Source organism: Bufo bufo, chromosome 8 (assembly GCF_905171765.1).
Source record: "Bufo bufo chromosome 8, aBufBuf1.1, whole genome shotgun sequence".
In the NCBI taxonomy this organism is placed as follows: Eukaryota; Metazoa; Chordata; class Amphibia; order Anura; family Bufonidae; genus Bufo; species Bufo bufo.
In genome coordinates, this window is record NC_053396.1 from 32,947,607 (window position 1) to 32,974,584 (window position 26,978).

At 45.4% G+C, this 26,978-nt stretch overlaps 1 protein-coding gene across 1 annotated transcript in view; it reads right to left on the bottom strand.

Annotated features, from left to right (window-relative positions):
- OLFML2A (olfactomedin like 2A) overlaps window positions 1-15,667 on the bottom strand; it is a 99,219-nt gene extending 83,552 nt beyond the window's left edge. The window contains exon 1 of the mRNA XM_040442381.1: window positions 15,492-15,667. Within this exon, the coding sequence (XP_040298315.1) occupies window positions 15,492-15,560 (69 nt within the window). The 5' untranslated portion in view covers window positions 15,561-15,667. The remainder of the gene's footprint in view (window positions 1-15,491) is intronic.
- Window positions 15,668-26,978: the final 11,311 nt, after the last annotated feature.

The window sequence follows — 26,978 nt, forward strand, 5'->3', positions numbered from 1 at the left end:
CAATCCAATAAAGGCGTTCTCTCTCATGGCAGGCAAACTCTCTGCTACATTATTATATGCAGGATGCTCTCCTGAAATATTCAGGTTCACTATGTCCCAGAAGGCATTTAGTGAAAAAGGATAATTCTGCGCAATAATTATCCAGTTGTGTCCAGGTACCTTTAAGTTCCTCCCGGTCACTGATGCTTGTGAAGTCCCTTGGCTAGGCTCTAATCTTCACTAGACTTTCTCTATATTCGTACATAGAATCACTTGTCTGTGCTGGGCTGCTGTGACTACTTGGTCTGTCCTCTCCAGGCTTGATCAGGGCTCAGAGGAAAGAAAGGCAGCTACATTTTGGACTGAGCCTGCTCTGCTCCTCCATACACTTGCTTCTCCCCTCTGTTTCCTTTCTACACACTGAGTCAGCAAACCCCAAGCTATATATAGTATGTGGCGCCAACACACCTAGGGGCGAATAGATGTAATGACAATGCCAGCCTGAACTTAGGAATTACAATACATAAAAAATACTGTGACACAGTGAGAGGTTTTGTCTGGGAAAACAGGTATTTTCCACCCATGTGCTGTTGGGCTGATTTACAGCCAGATGAGGTCAAATACCAGACCAGATTTGAAGTGCCGGTCCGGGTTTTGGCTGCACCTGGCTGTCCTTAAATAGGCAGCTGGGCTCAGAAGCCATGTCTCTGTGTTGGGATCTGGAAGCCTTGTCTGGATGAAGGCTTGCTACCTGTTTGGCGTGAAAACAGGTTGGTGCTGCTATCAGGAAGGATTCTTTGAGGCAGAATTGCTGCATGGTGTGAATTACCACCAACACAGCAAGGTAACTTTTTGTTTGAATATGACTGCTTGTTTTGTCACTTGCCTCAAGTGTGAATAAAACACTGAACTGTTTGATCCAAAGAACTTGTTGTTGCCTCTATACTGCGTCCACTAATCCTGTCTACCAGAGTGAAACCCCACAATACATATACAGAAATTTAAGGGGACCACTTATACACAAATTGGTGTATTTGGCCAACATTTATCCTATGTATGACTAGCTTAAAGGATAACTGTCACACTTAGACCCTAATTTCAATTTTCATATATGTAGTTACTAATAACATGATATTCCAGAATCAGTTACTATTAGACTGACTTACCCCATATTTAATAAGATTCAGCCCTTAGCAACCAGTCTGCATAAAACTGCAATGTCACTATTCAGTTAAGATGGCCGCCACTGCCCTCACCCTGAGGCTAATCCCGCCTGCCCTCACTAGCCAGTAACAATAGCCCGCCAAAAGTGTCAGTAACCAGAGCCCTCCCCCCCCCTAAAGGGGTTAATCTCCTGCAGCACAAAGGGGTCCTCTTACCACATGTTGCTTTCATTTATACACTGAGCAGATGGCAGATCTCCCTTCCCTGGTCTGCACTGCTCCAACTCTGCATTCTCCAGCTCTGCTGAGTGAGGGAGCGTCTGCCAAGCGCAGGGACAGGGAGAAGTGCACACAGCCCAGGCACTGTTATCAGCTGCTGGGGAGGACCTGGCTTTAATCACTTACTTACAGTCCCTGGCTGTCAGCATGCTTCTGGTGCTCCGTCCTTCAACACATAGACGGACCATGCCTAGCAACCCTATTTTAAGAACAGGTAAAAGTAGGCAGTACAGGGAACAAAACTGTGGAATTAAGGGGTAATTGAATACACAGTGAAAAGTTGAAATAGGGCCACCAAGGTGATATTAATCACCACAATCCAATACTCCCAAAAAATATAATATGACAGTTATACTTTAAGCCAGAGCCTATTGTAGGGTGTACATTAGTCTAGGTGGCATGGTTTGTCCTGCCTCCCAGATCAGCCCATTCAGTAGATGCAACTGCATTTTAGGGTATGGAACCAAACTCAGATTGGCCCACAGGGGAACAGGTGAATTCACTGGTGGGGTCCAGAGCAAAGTGGGCCCTTAGTCACCCATGCCCTGCACAAGTGGCACATGGCACAGTAGATTGACTGCACTACATATTGATAGGCCGGATACACCATCTAAAACTGGGCAGATTATTTAACAAACTCAAATCAACTTTACTGGTGGGCACTAGATACCCTAGTCCAACACTGTATGGAACTGGTGTCATTGTCTTGTATTAAAGGGCTGTGTGTCGGTCAAAAACAGGAAAATCAGCCATCACTTGTTCTTTAGATGTGTTCCCTACTTTGACATTGTTCAGGCTTTTTGTTCCCTTTTATTTCTGTGAAGTGGCTGCCATCTTCATGACTCCATGACTCCAAGGCCAATAACAGAGTCAGCCATATGGCAATTACCTCTCAGTATATACAAGTCAGTGGGTAGGTGTGCACAACTAAGCCCCTCCCACAGAGGGGAAAATGTGAAACTGGATTGATTTTTAGTTTATGCCTGGAGTGACCCTTTAAGTATGTTTGCTATAAAGTACATTTAGGCTTCATGCACGCAGCCATGTCCATATTTAGGTCCGCAATTCCAGGATCCACACAAGATGAATACCTTCCATGTGCACTCTGCATTTTTTTCCCACTCTGATCAATAGAAAGGGCTATTCTTGCGTGCAACACAAACCGGAAAAGGACTTGTTCTACAATTTGTGGAACGGCTAAACGAACCTGCAAAAAATACGGATGTGTGCACGGTCCCACAGAAATGAGTGGATCATTGTGGATGCAAATTTTGTTATTGCAGCAGTCCATACCAACCACCGCTCCTCTCCTGCTGGTGGACACGGCCACTGCTTTGCTTACCTGGCAGCCAGGTCCCGCTGGAGTTCTTAACTCCCTCCCTGGCAGTCTCGGCCTCCCGAGTAAAAATGTCCTTCTACCAAAGCTGAGGCCTGCTTCCTGCCGGCAATGCCTCTCACTGCCCCTGTGGAAAGGTGCCTGAGTAATAGGTTCTAGTATGTCAGTTTTCTGCAGAGGTGTCAGTTTGTTTGCCTGTCCCATGTATTGACTACTGCCTGACTTCTGGAATTGACCTAACTCTGTTCTGACCCTTAGTTGTCCACCCTGACCTCAGACTGTTTAACGGACTGAATATATCCTGCCTGCCCTGACCTTAGCCTGTATTCCTTTGCCTGATCTCTCCGGTGTCTAATGACCCCCGTAGGTCAGCAGTCACTTGAACAGAGACTACTTGAAGAGGCAGCAGCCTGGTGGTTGCCCTGCAACGAAGTCCAGATTCCTGTACATGCAATGAGCATGTCTGACACAAGTTACCATGTTCTCCATGTGATTGCACAGTCAGTAATAATAATGTTCTTGTCATTTAGTACACTGTCGGGAAAAGGGTCGTTCACATGATACGTCTTCTAATATGTTGTAAAAGCACTTGGTAAAACCACTTCCAGCACGTCAAAGCTTTTGATGTAGATTCCGTTTCAGCAGGATTATAAGGGGGGTAACGTGACTACGGTTTATGATAGGAATTTCCTGTCGGCCGCACGTCTGAAGCGTGACATCTACAGCCTTTGTTTGTGGCCTCTTCACTAATTATCCTTCCACTGTAGAAAATGACAGGAACTTTAATTGAGTTGATATAAATAAAATTAAGGCGTGTGAAAATGTCAAGAAAACACTCCCTATAGTCCATTATGTAAGTGGCACTGGATACATTTTTAGGCACGTTTTTCTTCCAAAATTGAAGGGGTCGTCCAAGATCAGAAAAAAGGATAAAAACAGCGCCATTCTTGTTCATGGACGTGTCTGATATTGTAGCTCGTTCCTGTTCAATGCAATGAGGCTGAGCAGTAAGGCGAGATTCACACAGAGCTTTTTAGGCATGGATTTCGCACCAAAAATCCATGTCAAAAATGCACGGAGAACTTCCTCATTGATTTCAATAGCGAACCTGCATGCTAACCCATACGGCGCTGTTTTATTCTGCATGCGGTTTTAGAAACCACGCCCTGAAAAAAAAAAATTCTTGTCCATTTTTGATGTGTCCAGAATTCCATTGAAAATGGCCAGGAATGAAAATCCTTGCCGAAACCACGACCAAAACTGAATTAAAAAACACGTCAGGAAAAAAACCTGATGCGGATTCTGCATCACTTTTATTTTGGCACTGAAAATACTCTGCGTGATCCTAGCCTAACACTAAACATAGACTGGGGGTATGCATTGTAGCTCAGCATGTTCAGGTTGGCCTCTGTGTATCTACCTAGAAGTCGGCAGAGCTGATTCCACCAAAGGCATAGTAAACTACAAGCAAGTAAATAAAAATGTAGTGGCTAATACCAGGTGCAGTTGTTACAAAATGTCCAGATTTAGGGCTCATGCACACGGCCGTTGTTCGGCCGTTCCGTGCATTGGGGACCGCAATTTGTAGTCTCCAATGCACGGGCAACATCTGTGCTGATTCCGCAAACAGACCCATTCGACATGTTCTATTTTTTTGCGGTGCGGAGGCCCAGAGAGAAACCCCATGGAAGCACTGACCTTCTGGATTGTGGACCCATTCAAGTGATGCGGAGTGCACACGGCCGGTGCCCGCATGAGCCCTTATTGTTGGCAAACAATGAAGGGGATGTAAACTCAAAAACGCACCACCACCTCCTCACTCATGGTGATTGGTGGTGTTCCTCAGGAACCCACTGGGGAAGAAGTAGTGATTACTTCGAAACGCGTCTGTGAAAGCTGAGAAACATTCGCTCACAAAAGTCCTTGCGGCGTGGCCATGCGATCTATATGAAAATTTTAAAAAAAGGACTTTCACATTCAATGCCCTCTGTAGAGATTATCTTCACGATACTTGGAGTATACAGCACAACAGCTGCGGACTGAGACAACGCCCGAATTAATTCCATTGCGTAATTTAAACTATCGAAAAATCGAAAGAAATTTTCGTATCCGAAAACAATTCCAAAAGAATTTCGTATCCGACAAACGATTTGGTGCTCAGAGCACTTACATGTGGGACGCCACAGAAACAAGAGCCAGCTCGAAACAGTGAGTAACTATCTAATAAATTGCATCATATGTCGGAACACTACAGAGAGACTATCTATACGCTGTAATACTACCATATACGCGTCAATATATTCTCAGGCGTTTTTATTACCATCCATGCGATATAAATCATGCGCTTTTTTCATTCACTCCATGATTGAATAAAAGCCACATTATACTGAAAGCTACCTCAGGAGGACACCAATAGTATATACTTGGACTCACAATTCCACCCAGTAGATTCTTATTGCTAGATTTTATATGTATCTTTTTATCTATGTATTGCAATTTTATTGAACTGTATGATATAAATGTTATTAAATAGTGTTAAACATATTTTAGTTGTCCCACATTACTCCCATTGTTAGAGTGACGGTCGTTTTTTTTTTTTTAAATAACACTTAAAAAATTAAGAAAATTTTTTGAAAAAAAAAATAAAACTTTGTTCTCAATCTCTTGTTAGGCCGGGTTCACATCTGCCTTGTTCTGGTCACTGTATCCAGCATATATGCCAGTTTTCCGGCCGGACAGAAATTACTACACTCAACATTTTTTGTGTGTCCGAAAACCGGTATATATGCCGGAATGCATCCGCATATCATTATAGTTCAGGGGGATCCAATGGTGTATGGTGGTATATCCGGCTATGGTGCATACAGGGAACTCCAGCAGTCTCCTCCTCCACTGGAATTCAAAGCACAGATGAGAACGCGGCCTTAGTATCATTTAATCTGTCAATCTCACTCATAATCTGCCGCAGGACTGAATGGGCTGTCTGAAAACAAGAATTGTGTGAAGCAGCTGTCCACATCGAATGGATTTCTACTGTCCAACATCTGGGAATAGTTTCCTGATTTAACAGAAGCCAGGAACGTTGCGATGGCGGAGAACGATGGCTTCTGGACTCAGAGGTCAAATCAGTAGATAACCCTGTAACTGAGGCAAGAAAAAACTTCAAAGGGTTTACCTGGGACAAAATATAAGAGTAGAGTTCAGTGTGGTTGAAAATCTGTAGCTCAGTATTTTTTTGTATTTGGTTTCTGAGATGAAAGAATTGAACAATTACAAGGCCAAGGTCCGGATTTAAGGACATGTCTATGGCCGGCCCTCAGTTCTTTTTATGGTCTCTTAGATGAAAAAAATTGGACAATTACAAGGCCAAGGATCGGATGTAAGGACATGTCTATGGCTGGCCCTCAGTTCTTTTTATGGTCTCTGAGATGAAAGTATTGGGCAATTTCAAGGCCAAGAATGGGATGTAAGGACATGTCTATGGCCATCTTCCGCACAACAGCTGCAGGAGGACATTGAAAAATAGGATATGTCCAGGGACGCACAAGCTACAGGGGTACAGAGATGGCAATTGCCCCCAAACTCTTTTGCCTAAGAGAGTCCAAAGGCCCATTTGCCACATAAGACACCAGAATTATAGTAGGCACATGATGGGGGGGGGGGGGGGGGGGCTGGTTAGAGATTTTGCATTGCCCAGGAACTTCAAGTTATGCACCTGGACACACAAAGCTTACTTTGTTCTTTTTAGATGTGTCTTGGCCAAAGCCTATATAAATGCATCTTCCAACCCTCAGCTATTTGATGCCATATATATAGACTTCACATTGCTCTGCTAGGTTTATTTCAAGCTGGCACCTCAGGGGGTAATGTCTTTTTTCAGGGGGTGTGTCCTTTTGGCTGCAGCTCTCTACCTATCACAGCTCAAAGTTGTGTCCTTTCTCAGGGGGCTTGTCCTTTTTGCAGCAGCTCTCTCCCTGTAACTCACAGCTTCTAAGAGAAGAACCGGCTGGTGACAGTTGAAGTTAGGAACTAAACGTGCAACCAGCTCAGCGAGGTGGACAAAGAAATAAGGAAACGAGAAAACAGAAGGTGGCGCTATACAGACAGACAGATATTATTGGATAACTCAAAGGCTATACTAAATGATTAATTACATGCAATTACACAAATGTTCAGATCCAGGTGCTGGTAAAATGTAGAATAGGTTTTTTGTGGGACAACCCCTTTATACTACAGAATAAGTAGAAATATATAAAACAATAACTCACCATGTTTATATGCTTGTTGTCAGTGAATGAAAACATTCTTGTTTATTTCCAGTGGTAATAACCTGCAGAGAGCACTGTCTAGATGTCACGCTTTGGTGTGGGAGGGAAACACCACACCGAGCACAGGAGGGAAGGGAGGGAACAGGGAATCAGGCCTGAGAACTAGGGAAGGAAGATGGACACCTCCTAGTGAAAACCCTAACCAAAATCCTGACTGACTACCAGTATGAACAGACCCCAAAGGTAGGTGAGTTCATACGCAGGAATACCTAGAGTCCTATCAAGCCCTATAGGACCCTGGTACTAATGGCAGGGACGAACAGGAGTCTCCTTCAGGCCTAATACAAACAATATAGAAATGCAACACACAGAACCTTAAAGAAAATACAAAAGGGAAAGGAAAGACTTAACTTCAAAGGAGCAATGGAAGGCACCATGAACTCAGCCGAGATCCAACCACAACCTATCTAAAGGTCCAAACAGAAGCTATAAACCGCACAGAATTGTGGGAGAAGCAACAATAAATAGAGAAGGTTAAATGACCATAATAAGCAGACCTGGGGATAGAAGGTGTGGCGAGCACCAGAAACAACACAGACGTAATTTGATCCAAACGGAAAACATGTCAGATAAAACCACGTGTTGCCAGTCTTACCGATCTCCTGCCACCTGTCAAGGGAATGTCCGTGACACTAGATTGTATACAATTATATCTATCAAACCTCTCAGGTGTGAACAGAACATGGTCTGTTCAGATTTTCAGTCTCTGGATGTGAATATGAATGATTTCATTCACTGACAGCAAATTGAGATCATGAAATGGTAATAGACACAAAAAGCATATTAGAAATGTGCATAACTTTTAATTCTACAATGATTAAAGAGCATTTGTCAGCATGATCAACCCTATTAAACCAGGCCCGGTAGGGTTGATCATGCTGACTAAAACAATACCTTTCTTTTGTCTCTAGGGTTAACATTTGCAGATTTATTGTCATTGTTATAGATTACATATTTGGAGCACCAAGGTGCTGGCAGCAGCGCTTGGAGCACCGCTATCGCAACATCCCTGTGTTCTCCCTTTTGATTGACAGGGCTAGACATCTCATGTAGTTCTGTGTTCTCATGCCAGCTCCGAGTCGGCTCAGTGACTTGGCGCCTGCGCAGTGGATATTATTAGCGCTGCTTTCTAAGCTCATTAGATCCACTGCGCAGGTGCTGAGTCACTGAGCCAACTCAATGCTTGCCCAATGGACCTTTTTCTACTTCCTAAGCTCGGGAAGCAGCATCTGATCTACTGCACAAGTGCCCAGTCACTGGGCTGAACTGGCGCTGGCACAAGAACACAGGCTAAATGAGGTCTAGAGTTGTCAATCAAAGTGGAGGGGGAAGTACAGAGAGCACAAGGGTGCTGTGCTAGTGGTGCTCCTACCACTATGGCCAGGCCCTTGGTGCTCCAAATAGGTTATTTGCATAAATGTAAAAAAAAAAACAATAAATGTGCAAATATCAATCCTAGAGGCAAAAGAAATGTATCATTTTAGTCAGCATGAACCCTACCAGGGAAATGCCTGATTTAATAGGGTTGATGATGCTGACATATGCCCTCTAATACAATATTCCAACTGAAGTTGTTAATAACATGCTCAAAAGAGCTGCCCTAAATGTCTGATAGGTGGGAATCTACTGTACTTATACTGCTATAATGAGAACGCTTACGGTTTTACATCAAGCCAAAGCATGCGGCTATGGGTACATATGTGATTTTAAGTAAAATACCATGACATCACAATAATTTATCAGAACCAGTGGCGTACCTTTCAACTGAGACCATGCAACTGCGATTGGGGCCCATCACTGCACGTTTTTTTTACCAACAATAAAAACTGCATTTCCAGGCAGCTGCCACTAGGAGGAGCTCAAAGCAAAAGAGCTTATTTCAGTTTCTATTCCTATGCACTGAGCTCCCCCTAGTGGTGGCTGCAAGCAGTCAGCTTTTTAATAGAAAGAAAGCAGATTTATCAATGTATTATGCCAGTTGTCTGGTGTAAATACATTGAGAAATATAGCGTTCAGGCTGACCTCCATATTTATAAAGCACCTATTCTATTTTTTTCCAACGTGGAAGTCAGATAAAGTGGGTGAGGCGGAGAGAGATTTTTTTTATTACAGTTTTTTAATAAAATTTATTTAACCTAATAAAAAAAAAATCTGCAGTCTATGATGCTTTGGCTGGGAGTGATAAGAACCAACATAGAACGCATTCTATAGAGCAGGTCTTCAGCCAGATATTGTCAAACAACAACTCCCAGCATGCCCTGATAGTCGCACACGGTCAGGGAATGCTGGGAGTCGTTGTCTACAACAGCCGGAGAGCTATAGGTTGAAGTCCTCTGCTGGAAAGCATCTGAAACAGACATGAATGAGCACTTGTCTGGAGACTTAGCAATGGACATGTAGCCGTGACATTGAGCTGTGAAATCATACAGCAAGGGGCCTGCATCAACTCGGAGTCTAAGCAACATGGCAAAACAGAAACCAAACTGTCCAGCCCCCGACACATCTACTAGGCATTCTCCATTCATTGTGACCAGTCCTGGTGCAACGTTCTTCAAAATCACGGGGTCATTTTCCAAATTTATTTAGTCTACTCTATGCCGATGACTCATTTCAGCACCACCATGGTCTGCCCTGTCTTCTGCCTTTGCTAGATCCTATGATGCTCATAGAGGCAATCATTTGTTTCTACAGATGACAGGGCAAATGCTTCCAAGGAGCACTCAAGGAGAGCACTATAGATGCCTGCATCACGTGGTACCATGTTTTCTGGAGTGCATAGGTTTTTTATATATTGTTCTATTGGCCAATGGCATATGCCAGAAGGTCGCTTTATTGGCCTACATGTGTCTAATAACAGCCTGTGGACAGCCAAATGTAGAGACCAGACATGGAGAGAACCTAACCTAGCCAACCAGACCTGCATATACATCTCTCCTAGTTAAAAGGGGTTCCATTAACCACCACTCCATTCACATAGGGACTTGGTGACCCCATTTTCTCCCAGCAGTCTGACCCCCTGACATCGTACATTGGTTATACATGCTGTTAAAGGGGTTAAGTCATGATTGATGTAAAAAAATGAAAATCAGCCATCATATAGTGCATGCCAATCTCTTTCTAAAAAAGCTAAAACCAGCCCTGTACCTCACATGGATCCTAAGATCTGGACATTAATTGTTCTGCTAGATTTATATCAAGCTGGCAGCTCAGGGGGCGTGTTCTTTCTCAGGGGGGCGTGTCCATTCTGCTGCAGCTCTTTCCCTTTAACTGTCACAGCTTCGATCAGAAGATATGGCTGGTGGCAGTTGAGGATTTGAACTGAACATGTGCGACCACCTAAGTGAGGTGGACAGAAAGATATGGAAAAAAACAAACAGCAGGTGGCGCTATACAGATATATTTTATTGTATAATTCTGTAGCTATGCAACATTTTTAATGACATGCAATTACAAAAGCATTCAGATCCAAGTGCTGGTTTGAAAAATGCAGAATGTTTTTCGTGGCACAACCCCTTTAATGGGAAAACCCCTATAAGGTACAAGTAAAGCTGGTCAATATTGATCAGCCAAGCATCTATTGTGTATGAGGTTCAGCAAGTTGGTTAGCTACATGTCCCATCCTTCTGTTCTTGGAGAATTAAAGGGCCACTAAGCTGTAAAAAAAAATCTTTTTGATATGTCTTAGCGACATACCAAAAGTTTTGATGGTGGGGGTCGGAATGCAGAGACCCCCAGCGATCACTAGAACAAGGAGAGAGAAGGGCTTGATTCTGTCTCCTACTATGAGCTAGAGGTTTTGATGGATGGGGGTCTGAGACCAAACACTGAGTGCCCTCACCAATCAAAACTTTTGACATATGAAAAGTATTTTGAAAGCTCAGTGACACTTTAAAGGCTATGTACACCTTTGAGGACAATTTTTTTTATTGCATTGTACTTATTTTGAGCTAAAAATCATTTTTTAATTGGTCTTTATTAAAAAATATGAAGCCCTTTTTTCTGTACAGAGCTGAGATGCTCTAGTAGTAGCCTCTGGATTTTCTCTCTTTTCCATCAGTTGGGGAGCTGATGGACTCTTTATCTCTGCTCTCTGACCTTATACACACTGATTATAGCTCAGTTCTTCTCTTACTGATAAGAATGTGGCTTAAATAAGTGTTTATGACCTCTTAGTGATTTAGAGACAAGGTTTATTACATGACCGGCACAAGTACCAGTCACACAGCTAGAAAAACAGTTAACCCTTTGTGACAAAATGGCTCAATATTTTGAATAAAGGCCAATTGAAAATAAAAATTTTATCCAAAAATGAGTAAAATGCAATCATAAACAAAAATTGCCCACGAAGGTGTACATAGTCTTCAAGGCTACTATTCGGCAGGCTTTTCCTGGCATGGCCGGAGAGAGGACCGGAGCACCGCCTGGCCCCATTGACTATAATAGGACCCGGTAGGGACCTGGCCTGTTTCCACCATGAATGCTGGGAGTTTTTTTCCGGACCGAATCCCGCCACCCACGCCGGAAACTGGCCACATTCCCCGCTGGGTCCCATGAAAGTTAAAGGACGCCGGCTATACCGGATACGGTAAATGTCGGCAGGCTATTCCTCTGCAGGTGCCTACCGGATAGCTTTAACACATATGTGAAACTAGTCATAAGTGTCTGGCAGAAGCTCTCTCCCCTGTCCCATTCACAACACATGCATGTGGGGATAAGGAAAGGCACCCGACAACCAAATGGGCGTTATCTTGTGATTATAGCAATTGTCTAATGTGTATGCCAGCTTTAGATTTTGGGGATTTCCTGCAGCATTGTGTGGCTCTGAGTGGATGGTTGGAAAGATCAGACATCACATCACTCATTCATGTAACATAGACCAACGTTCCAGCGTCTCTAGTTTCAAGTGACAGACTGCTCCATGAGATGCATGAGCTCTACAGACGGTTTCTACGACCGTTCACCTGTTCACTAACTGGCCTCCTGAAGAAACCGCTAGTAGGATTTTCTGCCCCATTGACTCCAGTGTCAAGCAGGAGACCAGTTTCCACTTAGACAGTCCTGGAGGGGAATCTCTCATGTGACACAACCCTTTGTCAGGTGTTCCAGGGGTCTGACGATTCTTCGGTTCAGTCTCTGGAGCCGCAAATCGCGGGTCCACAAACCGCGGATCCGCAAACTACGGATGTGATTCATGTGCATCCCGCAATGTTTTCGGGACCCACTGTAAAAAGCCTATTCTTGCTTGCAAAACGGCCAGGAATAGGACAGGATAACATCCGTGTGCTGTCCATTTTTTTTTGCGCACCCATAGAAATGAAAGGATCCGTGTGCGATTCGCAAAAAATGTGGATGGGACACGGACCAAAAATACAGTCGTGTGCATGAGGCCTGATCAAGTCATGTGGTTAATGGAAAACAGCTAAGATCGTCTGATATAGAACAGAATGGAAAAATGGAAATACAGAAACGGAAGGCATACGGAGTACCTTCCGTTTTTTTTTTTTTTGCGGATCCATTGAAATGAATGGTTCTGTATACGGTCCGTATACGGAACGCAAAAAACGGATTTTGCTGAGTTTGCTATTTGGCACAACTCACTACGCTCACGTTGCGGTAGTCATGTTTTTCTGTGCTTGTTGTACAGCACGTGCCACATTACGCGCAGCCACAGTCGCTGCATACTAACAACACAAATTTACTTCAACCTTTCCATATTCTTCCAATGATAATAGCACAGTATTAGGCTGGGGCTACCAAAAACATTTGTTTTGCAACCGAAAATCCAATAGCGTTGCATCACAGCCCTCTTGAAATCATTAGATGCGATGTCGCAATCTTCATGGCACCTCTGTTCACACTTTGTTATTGCCTTACGTCGGAGACACATGTTGGGAGGACTTCCCAGTATACATCTGGAACAGTAGGCTCCGACATATGGCAGTATATAGGCATACGGGAGCCCATAGGAAAAACGGATATAGTCCGTTCTCAATGTGTACCTCTATGTGGAATTAGGTGCAGTCGGCATTACCACGCCATACAGTGAAAGAGTAAGCATTGGGACAACTACCGTCCCCCGTATGCCCAAAGAAAACCGATCAATGGGGGTCCTACGCACATAACAACTAATAAGCCATCAAGATACAGAAACAAAGAGAAAAAAATAAGAAAAGGATTACTGCCCTTGTTAAAGGGGTTGTCTGTTTTCCTATAGGATATGCCGTCAATATCAGATCAGCGGGGGTCCGACACCCAGCACCCCCTCGTGCGAGTACTGCATTCTCTTCAAACAGCTGATTGGTGGCCGTGCTGGGAGCCGACCCCACTGATCTGATATTGATGAGGATAGGTCATTAATATAGGAAACCCCTTTAAGATTCTTACAGGTAGGATGCCTTTAATAGCTGACATAGAACTGAGGTCCCACCTGCAAGACTCTCTCTCTCTGAGGGCTCATGCACACGGGCATGGTTTTAGTTATGTGGACCTATTCGTCTCAACCTGTTCTATTCTAACGGAACTTGCGGACAAGGATGGGACATTCTTATGTATTATGGCATGCACTCGGCTGGGGTCAGTGTTTTTGCGGATACCCGATGTGCGGGCTGAAAAACACTTTCGGCCATGTGCATGAGCCCTTAGGCTTCTTGCACACGACCGTATGGCTTTTTCAGTATTTTGCGGTCCGCAAAAATTACGGATGACGTCCGTGTGCATTCCGTTTTTTTTACGGAACAGCTGGCCCCCGTTATGCGGACAATAATAAAACATGTTCTATCTTTGAACGGAATTGAAAAATGGAAATACAGATACGGAAGGCATACGGAGTACCGTTTTTTTTTTTTTTTGCGGATCCATTGAAATGAATGGTTCTGTATACGGTCCGTATACGGAACGCAAAAAACGAAACGTAAATGGAAAAAAGAGGCCTTGGAGCAATAGACCTGTTTTCTACCGGCTAACACGTTACCAGGCTTTTTTTTTTTAAATAAGAGAGACCAAACACTTAAATAACAAAGTCAGCTCTGCTACATTTCTATATAAATTACTGCATAAGGCCTCTTTCACACCACCGTTTTTTAATTTTTTTCCCGTTTTTCGGGCCGTTTTTTGCGTTCCGTATACAGTTGTATACAAAACCATTCATTTCAATGGTTCCGCAAAAAAAACGGAATGTACTCCGTATGCATTCCGTTTCCGTATTTCCGTTTTTTCCGTCGCGTTTAGGCCTTTTTCACACGACCATATGGCTTTTTCAGTGTTTTGCGGTCCGTTTTTCACAAATCCCTTGTTCCGTTTTTTGTTTCCGTTACGTTTCTGTTTCTGGTCCGTTTTTCCATTCCGTTCAGTAGTGTTTCCGGTTCCATTCCGTTTTTCCGTTCCGTTTTTTCGTATGGCATATACAGTATACAGTAATTACATAGAAAAAATTGGGCTGGGCATGACATTTTCAATAGATGGTTCTGAAAAAACGGAACGGATACGGAAGACATACAGATGCATTTCCGTATGTGTTCCTTTTTTTTGCGAACTGTACTCCGTATGTCTTCCGTATCCGTTCCGTTTTTGCGGAACCATTCTATTGAAAATGTTATGCCCAGCCCAATTTTTTCTATGTAATTACTGTATACTGTATATGCCATACGGAAAAACGGAACGGAAAAACGGAATGGAAACGGAAACACTACTGAAACAAATAACGGAAAAAATGGATCCGTTACAAACGGACTGCAAAACACTGAAAAAGCCATACGGTCGTGTGAACGAGCCCTTATAGTGAGAGCAATAGACCTGTTTTCTACCGGCTAACACGTTACCAGACTTACGAGAGACCAAACACTTAAATAACAAAGTCAGCTCTGCTACATTTCTATATAAATCACTGCATTACACAAATCTTCCCTTGCGAAGCTAGAAACCGTCACCCTAAAACACTATATGCACGTGCCACCTTTTTCAATGGAATCGCAGCGTCCCCCCAATCAAGAAGAAAGTTTGTGCCCCCCTCTACAAGCCGTCACATGACTGGGCACCTGCCACCCATCTTAGCCCACAGGAGGGCAGCTGCTGGAATCAAGAAGCAGTGATTTAATGTGAGATATTTGGCTCAGATGCCATACAAAGCCTGGGGAGCAGATGCAGCACAAGAGGAAATGTCATAAAGGCAAGTCAATAGAGACCCAAGATTTTCCGAAAAACTTCAAAGGGATCAGACAGGCTCCTGGAGCTCCTGGGTATTCTCCAGCATAGACTATCCTGACAGGAGCATGGAATCACTGATAGCGCCATAGACAGGAGGCGACTTCCATCATCACAGATGTTTTCCAGCCAAACTTTCCCTTTTCCTGATGCCACCCATTGCTGGCCAAACTCCATAAAGAATACTTGAAGTGAGAAGCCTCCTACCTTGCTGTTTGCTGCTGCTCCAGCGCAGAAGACGAGGCAGAGGAGCAGGCACTCTATAGATCCCCACATGGTTGCTGCAGACAGTCCACCCCGCTATATACATGTACCAGGCAGTGCGAGCAGATGGCTGCTGGAGGGGCGATGGTTTGGACAGATTCCCCTCGCTGCCTCCCTCAGCTCTGACAGGGAAATGATTCTCTTCCACTGTCTCACGGCCTCTTCAGCTGGAAAGGAGGAGCATAGAGCAACACCTCTAAGAATCCCGGCCAAGAGCCTAGACTACACACATCCCCCACCACTATAGGATCATTGCTAGAAGACCAATGCCCTAATAGGATGCTCTTAGGCGAAATGCCTGATCGCTTAAAAGGGTTGTCTCCTCTGGAACATTGGTGGCATATCGCTAGGACCCTGAATGTAAAAGAGAGCGCGCAAACACGCACGCGCAACGTGCTGTCCATTTATTTCTAGAGTAGCTCCGAAAATAGTCGAGCGAGCATGCTCAGCTATTCTCAGAACTGTCATAGAAATTAACGGAGAGAGCGCACTGCGGACTGCCGGAGGAGATAGCGAGCCAGTCCCATAGAAATGAATCCACGCATGCGAGGCTGCTCTCTGCTCACTTTAGGGCTTCGGTTCTGGAGATAGGTGCGGGTCCCTACACCCAGCGAAATGCCACCAGTGTCTAAGATGAGACAACCCCTTTAATACTGGGCACACTCAATGCGTGATCCCTGCAGGACTGTAAAGGAGGCCATATACCTCCCGATTCCCTCTTGGACACCTCTGGCAGTAGCTTATATCCCAAATGATTGGGTGTCGAAGAGGAGTGAGACCCCCGCCCCCATACGCATGCACGCAGGGGTGTAGCTAAAGGCTCATGGGCCCTGGTGCAAGAGTTCAGCTTGGGCCCCCCTTCCTTCAGTGCTTTATGGTCAGCGGTAAGGAAGTACATAGCCTTCGTGCTGCCTGAGGAAAACATTATAACGGCACCCCCCTGTTCAAATTCTCGACCTAACCCCTTTCCCTCCAGCCAGAGGTGTAACTTGAACATCATGCACTTTCTATAATACTGGTGTCTTCTTATATGGCACAATGGTCTTTGGGGCCCCTCAGGTTCCTGGAGAACCCCTGCATGCACGGCTGCTCTCCTTTCACTTCGGGGGTGCATTCTGGAGATAGGTGCGGATGGGAGGTGGGACCCGCACCTATATGACATTGGTGACATATACTAGCGAAATGCCACCAATGTCTAAGATGAGACAACCCCTTTAATACTGGGCACACGCAATGCGTGGTCCCTGCAGGTCTGTAAGGCCCCTTTCACACGAGCGAGTATGCCGCGCTGGTGCAATGCATGATGCAAACGCATTACTCCCGCACGTAATCCAGACTCATTCATTTAAATAGGGGCTGTGTACATGTGCGTTGTTTTTCACGCATCACTTGTGCGTTGCATGAAATTCGCAATATTCTGCAATTTTCACGCAACGCTGACCCCATAGAAGTGAATGGAGCTTTGTGAAAATCGCATCACATCCGCAAGCAAGTGCGGATGAGATGCGTTTTTCACGGATGGTTGCTAAGAGATGTTTGTATACATTTCGTTTTTTATCACGCGCGTGCAAAACACATCAAAACGCATTGCACCAACGTGATAAAAACTGAACAACTAAACGCGATCGCAGGCAAAACTGAATGACTTTGCCTGTGAAATCACGCATTTTTCACTGAACGCATTCGCAACGCATCCGGACCTAATCCGGACATGCTCGTCTGCAAGGGGCCTAAAGGTGGCCTCCCGATTCCCTCTTGGACACCTCTGGCAGTAGCTAATATCACATGCTAAAATCCATCTGTGGTCAAGGAAGAGTCATACACATTAGATAGCAGGTCCCACCAAAATCTGCAGGTTTAGCTGACGTTAATGTGTATGGGCATCTTACATGGCACAGGTATTGCGCTAATAGCTACTGAATGGCATGGAAACACACCAAGGAATGAGTCTGGAGAACTTGACATGACCATATACTACATAGAGGCCCATTGAATTCAGAGGCCGCCGTATATTATTCCATAATACCTGTGGCAGTGCAGGGGAAATACATAGCCCCTCATTACCTAACCAAGGTTCCAGCAGTCAGACCCCTAGTGATCAGTGCAACTTTGGAGAGCGGATGAGGGCTACCAAACAACAGGGGCTTGTCCTGGTGGAACAACTCCCGACTCTCTCCCGGGGGAGACAAGGATCAGGCAAAATAATTATTTTCGCCTGATCCTTTGGTTCTCCTGGGAGATATGGCAGCACCAGAAGTGTCTTGCAGCGGCTTTCTCCACTCACCCCATTGAATACACACATGTTTGTCGAAGCTGAACATGTATGTGTATGGAGTATTCGGGAGGGAGTCGTGAGACATAAATGTGTATGGCCACCCTGGATATTTTTGCTGATAATTGTTAATGAGCAGTCGCAAGAACGCTTCTTAGCGATCATCTTGCAGTGTAATACTGCCACCGACTACACAATGAACTAGCAAATGCCGTTAAAAATCAGCGCAGATCGTACTGTCTATTAGCGATCTGCAGTTAGCAAACCACTAGACAGTATGGGGACGAGCGATGGCATAGCGGTCGCTCCTCCTCATGCTGTGGAGGAGATCGCGGCATTGAATAGCAGCGGTCTCCTCCGCTAGCTAGCAAGCGATTTTGCTGCTTGCTGATCTGCCTGTCTAATACAGGCTTAAAGGGATATTCCCATCTCAGACAATGGGGGTATATCGCTAAGATATCTCCCCATTGTCTGATAGGTACGGGTCCCACCTATATCGAGAACACAGCGGGGAAGGTGGTGGCTGGAGGACCTCGGGTTCCCCCCATTGAAGTGAATGGGAGCTCAGTGCGCTTGTGCAGCCACTGCTCCCATTCATTTCTATGGGGCCGACGGAAATAGCCGAGCCAGCATTCGGCTATTTTCGTCGGCGCCATAGAAATGAATGGAGGGCGGCTGCGCATGCGCAGTGCACCCTCCACCACTTTCAGGGCTCTGTACCTATTAGACAGTGGGGGCCTATCCTAGTAAAACGCCCCCATGGTCTAAGATGGGAATACCCCTTTAAGGCGGTGGGCGTACAGACTGCATGGTATGTGGCCGCGGGTGCTGCTCCCTGCCTTATCTACACTACAGTACATGTGCATGCCATGCTTGCTTTCTGCACAGGGGTCAGGTCCGAATACTTCAGACTGCACACAGCTAAGTGGATTAGTGATAAATTCGCCATGCTCACGCAGATATGGTGTGAAAGGCAAGATGTCTGAGGATAGGCTGCTCATGACTCATGAAGACTATTTCAGTCCTAACCTCCCTTCATACTGTACCACACGGGCAATAGCCCTGGCCTTGCAACTTCCTTTTGCATGGACATAGCCTTAAAGGGGTTTTACAAGGCTTTTATACTCTGGCTAGGTCATTAGTATCCGACACCCAGGACCCCCACCGATCAGCTGTTTGAGAAGGCACCAGAACTCGCAGTAGCGCCGCGGCCTTCTCCGTGCTCACCAAGCACAGCGCCGTACATTGTATAGTGGCTGTGCTTGGTATTGCAGCTCAGCCCCATTCACTTCAATAGGGCTGAGCATGTGACCGATGAACGTGACGCTATTGTGAGCGCGCTGCCTTCTCAAACCGCTGATCGGCCACGTGTCGGACCCTCACCAATCAGCCACTGATGGCCTATCCAAAGGATAAGCCATCAGTATAAAAGTCTCGGAAAACCCATTTGAAGGGGTTCCCCCTTAAATTGTATTAATAGCTAGGATAATAAAACATAACACTCAAGCATTTAGCTTCCATGTGTCTCTATTGGTGCTGCTGGGGGTTACCTCTGGGCAGAATCAGTCTCCTTTTCCCTCTGGCATTATAATCTTTTCTTATTCCTTTACTTTCTTGCTCCTTTCCTGACAAGAAGACACAGTTCTTTCTATTAGCTGTCACTATGCTGAAACCTGGCTGTGGCGAGAGTGACTGAGCATGACGGACCAGCAGCACGCAGCTCACTAGACGGATGTGCAGATCACTATACACTTTGAACACTAGGTGGCGCCATACTATAAAAATAAATTTTACTATATCCTATATGAATATATTTTTCACTGGATCCTTTGTTAACAGAAAGTAAATGACAGACATCGTTCAAACTGTATTTTCTGTGAAATGAATATATTTAATTAATATAGTTAATGTAACAACCCCTGTAAGGATGCCACAGATAGAACGGGTATGAGTTGTAATGGCTATAGACTATCCACAAATGTATCACTGACTGCTAAGGAACCATTGCCTTGCTTCTTTCTTCTAGAAACAGTGCCACCTTTCTTTATGGACGGTGTGTGGTATTGCAGTTCTGACCAATTCAAGTAAATGGACAGACGCTGCAATACCAGGCACAACCCATGGTACTAATATCATACAACCTCTTTAAGGCATTTCAAGAAGCTCATCTCTAACCATAACTCACTGATTTAATAGATTTAACCTATGTTCTATAAAAAGTCATGGCACATCAACCCTAGGGCTTATTCACAATACATGCTTCCTGTTTTGCAGATGGAAATTAGGGTCTTGTCAATAAATGACAAAATGCATTCTGATGTACAGACAGACCCAGCTCAATCTCATCTGTAATAATAATAATAATGTACAATATTATACAATCATTATTGCCCTAAATTGCTAATAAAGGTAACAAAAATGAATAAAAAATTAACTAACCTGCACTGTGTGTCAGAGCCACTAGGTGGTGCCACAGAGCTATGGTAATTCTTATCTAAACCTCTTGTAAATTTGCAGTAATAAATTCATCATAATGATGGAATCTATACAATAGACATTGCACATTTAAAGGCTATGTACACCTTCGGAGGCAACATTTCTTTTATGATTGCATTTTACTCATTTTAGGCTAAAAATCTTTTTTTTTTTTTTCAATTGGTCTTTATTAAAAATATTGATCCGTTCTGTCACAAAGGGTTAAAGAGGACCTTTCATTGGTCCAAACATTGTAAGATAATTATCAGGCTACATAGAGCGGCGCCCGGGGATCTCACTGCACTTTACCATTATCCCTGGGCTCCGCTCCGTTCGCCCGCTGTGTCCTCCGGTATCTTCACTGAGTTGGTTCTACTAGGCGGAGTCTGCCCTGTTTCACCCTGGGTGTTCCTTCTCCCAATCTCAGCGCAGAGCTCACAGCCTGGGAGAAAAAAAACCTCCCAGGCTGTGAGATCTGCGCTGCGATTGAGAGAAGTAACGCCCAGGGTGAAACAGGGCAGATTTTGCCTACTAGATTCCTGCCTCATTGAGAATGAATGGGTCCGCACCCTTTCCCGATATTGCGGAACGGATGCGGACCCATTTGCGGACGTGTGCATGGACCCTTAGGCCGAGTTCACACGAACGTGTGTGACCCGTGCCTGTGCTGCGGCCCGCTATGCAATGCACGATCGCCGGCCGTAGGTCAGCCGCATCGGATCGCGGACCCATTCACTTTAATGGGTCCGTGATCTGGCCGTTCCGCTAAAAGATAGGACTTGTTCTATCTTTTTGCGGAACGGAAGTACGGGACGTAACCCCATGGAGGCACTCCGGAGTGCTTCCGAGGGGTCCCGTCCCGTGCGGCCGTTCCGCGATTCCGGATTAGCGGACCCATTGAAGTGAATGGGTCCGCATCCGTGATGCGGAATTCACACGGAACTGTAGCCGTGTATTGCGGCCCGCGATTTGCGGGCCGCAATACGGCCACGGATCACACACGTTCATGTGAACTTAGCCTTAGTGAGTTGGGCTGCCAGATCCACCACCATGTCTATTATATGTCAGATCCTGCATATACTGGTATCACCACCGTACCTGCACAGATGGTGCCAACCTCTGTCCATTCTGATAATGAGGTTTTATGTCCTGAACAGGTTTGTACTTTGGGGTGCGGCGACACTGGTCGCTTTCAGGATCTGCGACACCTGAATCGCAAAAAAATCTGCTTGACCAGTGTCGGCCATGTAGCCATACCCTAATTGACTTTTTAGTTTTTTTAGAATGTCCATCCTATGTAAATCCCACTGTGGTTATAGGATGACGTGAGGCTTTGCTGCACATCATTTTTCTCAGAAAGAAGCTGGCTTTCATGCCTCTTCTGAAAAAGGCCTAATTTCACACAAGTGAAAATAGTAATACAGTATATACTGGTTTAGCCTCATCACTGGACAGACACACATCATTGGGGTCATTTATCAAACTGGTGTAAAGTAGAACTGGCTTAGTTGCCCATAGCAACCAATCAGATTCCACCTTTCATTTTCCAAAGGAACTGTCCAAAATGAAAGGTGGAATCTGATTGATTGCTATGGGCAACTAAGCCAGTGCTACTTTACACCAGATTGATAAATCTCCCCGATTATGTTTTATATGTAATGCAAAACTTCCAAGAAACTACAAGCGACATTTAACCACCTCCGGACCGCTGTACGCACAGACGCGTCCTGGAGGTGGTTGTTTCATTCCGCCTGGACGCGCCGGTGCGTCCTCTCGCGAGACGCGAGATTTCGGTCACAGCCGGCCCGCGCATGCGCATCGCAGGCCGGCAAAAGTTAAAGGACTATTGCATCAGCAACCTGCCAGCCAATGATCGTCGCTGGCAGGTTGCTGATTTTTAAAAAATCGAATCACAAGCCAGATAACAGATCATATTAGTAAATATAAGGTGTTATATGGCTTCTCTGCTCCTGTGCTGGTCCTTTTCGTCGGTTGGATCCAGCAGAGGAGCAGACATCACTGTGAGTACACACCAAACACTGCCCTTAGCCCCTGATCACCATGCATCACCCCCATCATCCAAATTAACCCCTTGATCGCCCCCTGTCAATCACTTAGTGAAAGACAAAAAGTGATCAGTGTAAACTGACACTTTTTTTTTTCACTGGTATTGGCTGTTAGGTTTTAGGGATAGTTTAGGCCCCTTGGTTAGGTAGTTAGCGTCAGTTAGCGCCCAGCCCACCGCACCGCAGTCACTTTTATTCGCTGTTTAGCGTATCGCTAATCAGCATTTGTACTTTTATAGTATCTGTAAGTGATCAAAACTGATCACGGTCAGATCTATAATAGTATTAGTGTCACCTTAGCTCGCCCTCCACCCAAAACGCAGTGTTTGCCCGATCAGGCCTGATCGGTCGCCCACACGTGCGTTCACCCACACCCGCCCCGCCGCAGTGACAAAAAATTATTTTTTTTTGATCACTGCACATTCACTTTACACGCTCTGCGGCGATAAAAAAATCAGTTTTGATATTTTTTATCAACCGCAGCGGCCTCCGGTACTTCGCTAGCCTCCCCTTTGTAAGACAGGTTTGCTTTTTTTCTTGGGTAGTCTCAGGGAATACCCCTAAATTTAGTAGTCCAAAATGTCAAACAGGGGGTATTCTTCTGAAGAGGCCTACAGGATTCTGACCCAGTCGGATGAGGAGTGGGAACCCTCATCTGACGAATCTAGCGGGTCAGAATATGAACCTGTAGAAAGCAGTGGCTCTCTGACCCAAAGTTCGGACGAGGAGGTTGAGGTCCCTGGCAGCACCAGGCGTACCCGGCCCCGTGTCGCTAGACCACAGGTTATGCAGGATCCGCTTCAAGAGCAGCAGAGTGGGGCTGGCGCTGCCGGATCACGTGGTGAGGCATACACCAGCAGCGCAGCCCTTCCTGGACCTAGTACCAGCACTGCCGTACAACATGGTGACGTGGCGAGCACCAGAAGGGCAGTTGAAGCTGGTACGGTGGCACGTGCAATAGTTACCCCGTCGCAGCCACCGCACAGACAGGCCCGTAGAGCCCCTAGAATCCCTGAGGTGCTGGCAAACCCTGATTGGCAGTCACCAACTTCAGCCGCACCAGTAGTTCCCCCTTTCACCGCCCAGTCTGGAGTTCGGGTTGAGACGGCTCAGATCAGTACGGCCCTGGGATTTTTTGAGCTGTTCTTGACTGCGGAGCTCTTGGACTTAGTCGTGGCAGAGACCAACCAATATGCCACACAATTTATAACCGCAAACCCGGGAAGCTTTTATGCCCAGCCTTTCCGGTGGAAACCAGTCCAAGTTTCCGAACTTAAAATTTTTCTGGGCCTTCTCCTCAACATGGGTCTAACCAAAAAGCATGAATTGCGGTCATATTGGTCCACGAACCCGATTCATCACATGCCCATGCTATGTCCAGGACACGATTTGAGACCATCCTGCGTTTCCTGCACTTTAGCGACAACACCACCTCCCGTCCCAGAGGCCACCCAGCTTTTGACCGGCTCCACAAAATCCGGCCCCTCATAGACCATTTCAACCAGAAATTTGCAGATTTGTATACCCCTGAGCAAAACATCTGCGTAGACGAGTCCCTAATACATTTTACCGGGCGCCTTGGCTTCAAACAATACATCCCAAGCAAGCGTGCCCGGTATGGGGTCAAATTGTATAAGCTCTGTGAAAGGGCCACAGGCTATACCCACAAATTTCGGATCTATGAGGGAAAAGATCAGACCCTGGAGCCGGTCGGTTGCCCTGACTACCTGGGGAGCAGTGGGAAGACAGTCTGGGACTTGGTGTCACCCTTATTCGGCAAGGGGTACCATCTTTATGTGGACAATTTTTACACAAGTGTGGCCCTCTTTAGGCATTTGTTTCTAGAACGGATTTGCGCCTGTGGCACCGCGCGAACTAGTCGCGTGGGCTTCCCCCAACGGCTTGTAACCACCCGTCTTGCAAGGGGGGGAGAGGGCTGCCTTGTGTAACGAAGAACTGCTCGCGGTGAAATGGAGAGACAAGCGTGACGTTTACATGCTCTCCTCCATTCACGCAGACACGACAATACAAATTCAAAGGGCAACCCGTGTCATTGAAAAGCCCCTCTCAGTCCACGACTATAATTTGCTCATGGGAGGGGTGGACTTCAATGACCAGATGTTGGCTCCCTATTTAGTTTCCCGCAGAACCAGACGCTGGTATAAGAAGGTGTCTGTATATTTAATTCAATTGGCGCTCTACAATAGTTTTGTTCTCTACAGTAAGGCTGGGAGAACACGATCCTTCCTCAAATTCCAGGAAGAGATCATCGAGAACCTCCTTTACCCAGGAGGTTCCGTGGCCCCATCCACCAGTGTAGTTAGCCGTCTACACGAGCGACATTTCCCCAGTGTCGTTGCTGGTACCTCAACCCAACCGCCACCCCGAAAAAAATGTCGTGTCTGTAGCAGGAGTGGAATAAGGCGTGACACCCGCTATTTCTGTCCTGACTGTCCGGACCACCCTGCCCTATGCTTAGGAGAGTGTTTCCGGAAGTACCACACACAGGTACACCTAGCATAGGGATCACATCTCACCAGGACAGGCACACAGGGCTATTAGGGCCCTTTCTCTCACAGCTGCTGCAAACCTCTCCTTTCACCTGGGATAAAGTGCATAACGTACTTCGCCACATCTTTGGGCGATTTGCGCTTTGCACATTGTCCCATGGGGAAGGAGAGGTTTGTTCTATAAAGGTAAAAAAAAACTAAACAAAAAAAAAATTACCGGTAAGTAAAAAAGTTAAAAAAGTTAAAAAAAAGTTTATATGTTCTGTTCTAAAGTTAATAAAGTTATTGCTTTGCGGCCTGGTTTTTTCTTTTTTGTTTTGTTTTTTTTACCTTCCAGGTGGACCAACCGATCGACTAGCTGCAGCACTGATGTGCATTCGGACAAAAGCATTGCGCTGCTGTCAGATTACACGCAAGTCGGTGTATGTGGCGCTGCAAGATGAGATTTCTCCTCTGCAGTAAAAGATACGTTTGCCGAGGCATATGAGCTGAGGAGGTGGCGGTGTTTATATACTTTGGCAAACACTTTGTATATATAAAAAAAAAAATCCCGGCAATGATTTATTCATCCACATCGATTGATGTGAATGGAGAAATCTGGTTTGCCAGGGCATACGAGCTGAAGTGGGTATGGATGTTGGGCGGAGCTCCTATGTCCTGGCAGACGCCTTTCCCCTCCTTTTTCTTTTTTTGGCAGAGATTTTTTCATCCACATTGATCGATGCGAATGAAGAAATCTGTGCCGTTCATTTTTTTCTTTCAGCCCAGAGGCTGAACGAAAAAAAAAAAATCTCATTACCTGTATGCTCAATATAAGGAGAATAGCAGAAACTCCTAATGCTGGCCATACATGTAATGATTGCGGAGACCCTCAAATGCCAGGGCAGTACAAACACCCCACAAATAACACCATTTTGGAAAGAAGACACCCCAAGGTATTCGCTGAGGGGCATATTGAGTCCATGAAAGATTGAAATTTTTGTCCCAAGTTAGCGGAAAGGGAGACTTTGTGAGAACAAAATCAAAAAAATCAATTTCCGCTAACTTGTGCCAAAATTGTTTTTTTCAATGAACTCGCCATGCCCCTCATTGAATACCTTGGGGTGTCTTCTTTCCAAAATGGGGTCACATGTGGGGTATTTATACTGCCCTGGCATTTTAGGGGCCCCAAAGCGTGAGAAGAAGTCTGGTATCCAAATGTCTAAAAATGCCCTCCTAAAAGGAATTTGGGCCCCTTTGCCCACCTAGGCTGCAAAAAAGTGTCACACATCTGGTATCTCCGTACTCAGGAGAAGTTGAGGAATGTGTTTTGGGGTGTCTTTTTACATATACCCATGCTGGGTGAGATAAATATCTTGGTCAAATGCCAACTTTGTATAAATAAATGGGAAGAGTTGTCTTTTGCCAAGATATTTCTCTCACCCAGCATGGGTATATGTAAAATGACACCACAAAACACATTCCCCACCTTCTCCTGAGTACGGAGATACCAGATGTGTGACACTTTTTTGCAGCCTAGGTGGGCAAAGGGGCCCACATTCCAAAGAGCACCTTTCGGATTTCACAGGTCATTTACCTACTTACCACACATTAGGGCCCCTGGAAAATGTCAGGGCAGTATAACTACCCCACAAGTGACCCCATTTTGGAAAGAAGACACCCCAAGGTATTCCGTGAGGGGCATGGCAAGTTCCTAGAATTTTTTATTTTTTGTCACAAGTTAGTGGAAAATGATGATTTTTTATTTTTATTTTTTTCATACAAAGTCTCATATTCCACTAACTTGTGACAAAAAATAAAAACTTCCATGAACTCACTATGCCCATCAGCGAATACCTTGGGGTCTCTTCTTTCCAAAATGGGGTCACTTGTGGGGTAGTTATACTGCCCTGGCATTCTAGGGGCCCAAATGTGTGGTAAGGAGTTTGAAATCAAATTCTGTAAAAAATGACCTGTGAAATCCGAAAGGTGCTCTTTGTAATATGGGCCCCTTTGCCCACCTAGGCTGCAAAAAAGTGTCACACATCTGGTATCTCCGTACTCAGGAGAAGGTGGGGAATGTGTTTTGGGGTGTCATTTTACATATACCCATGCTGGGTGAGAGAAA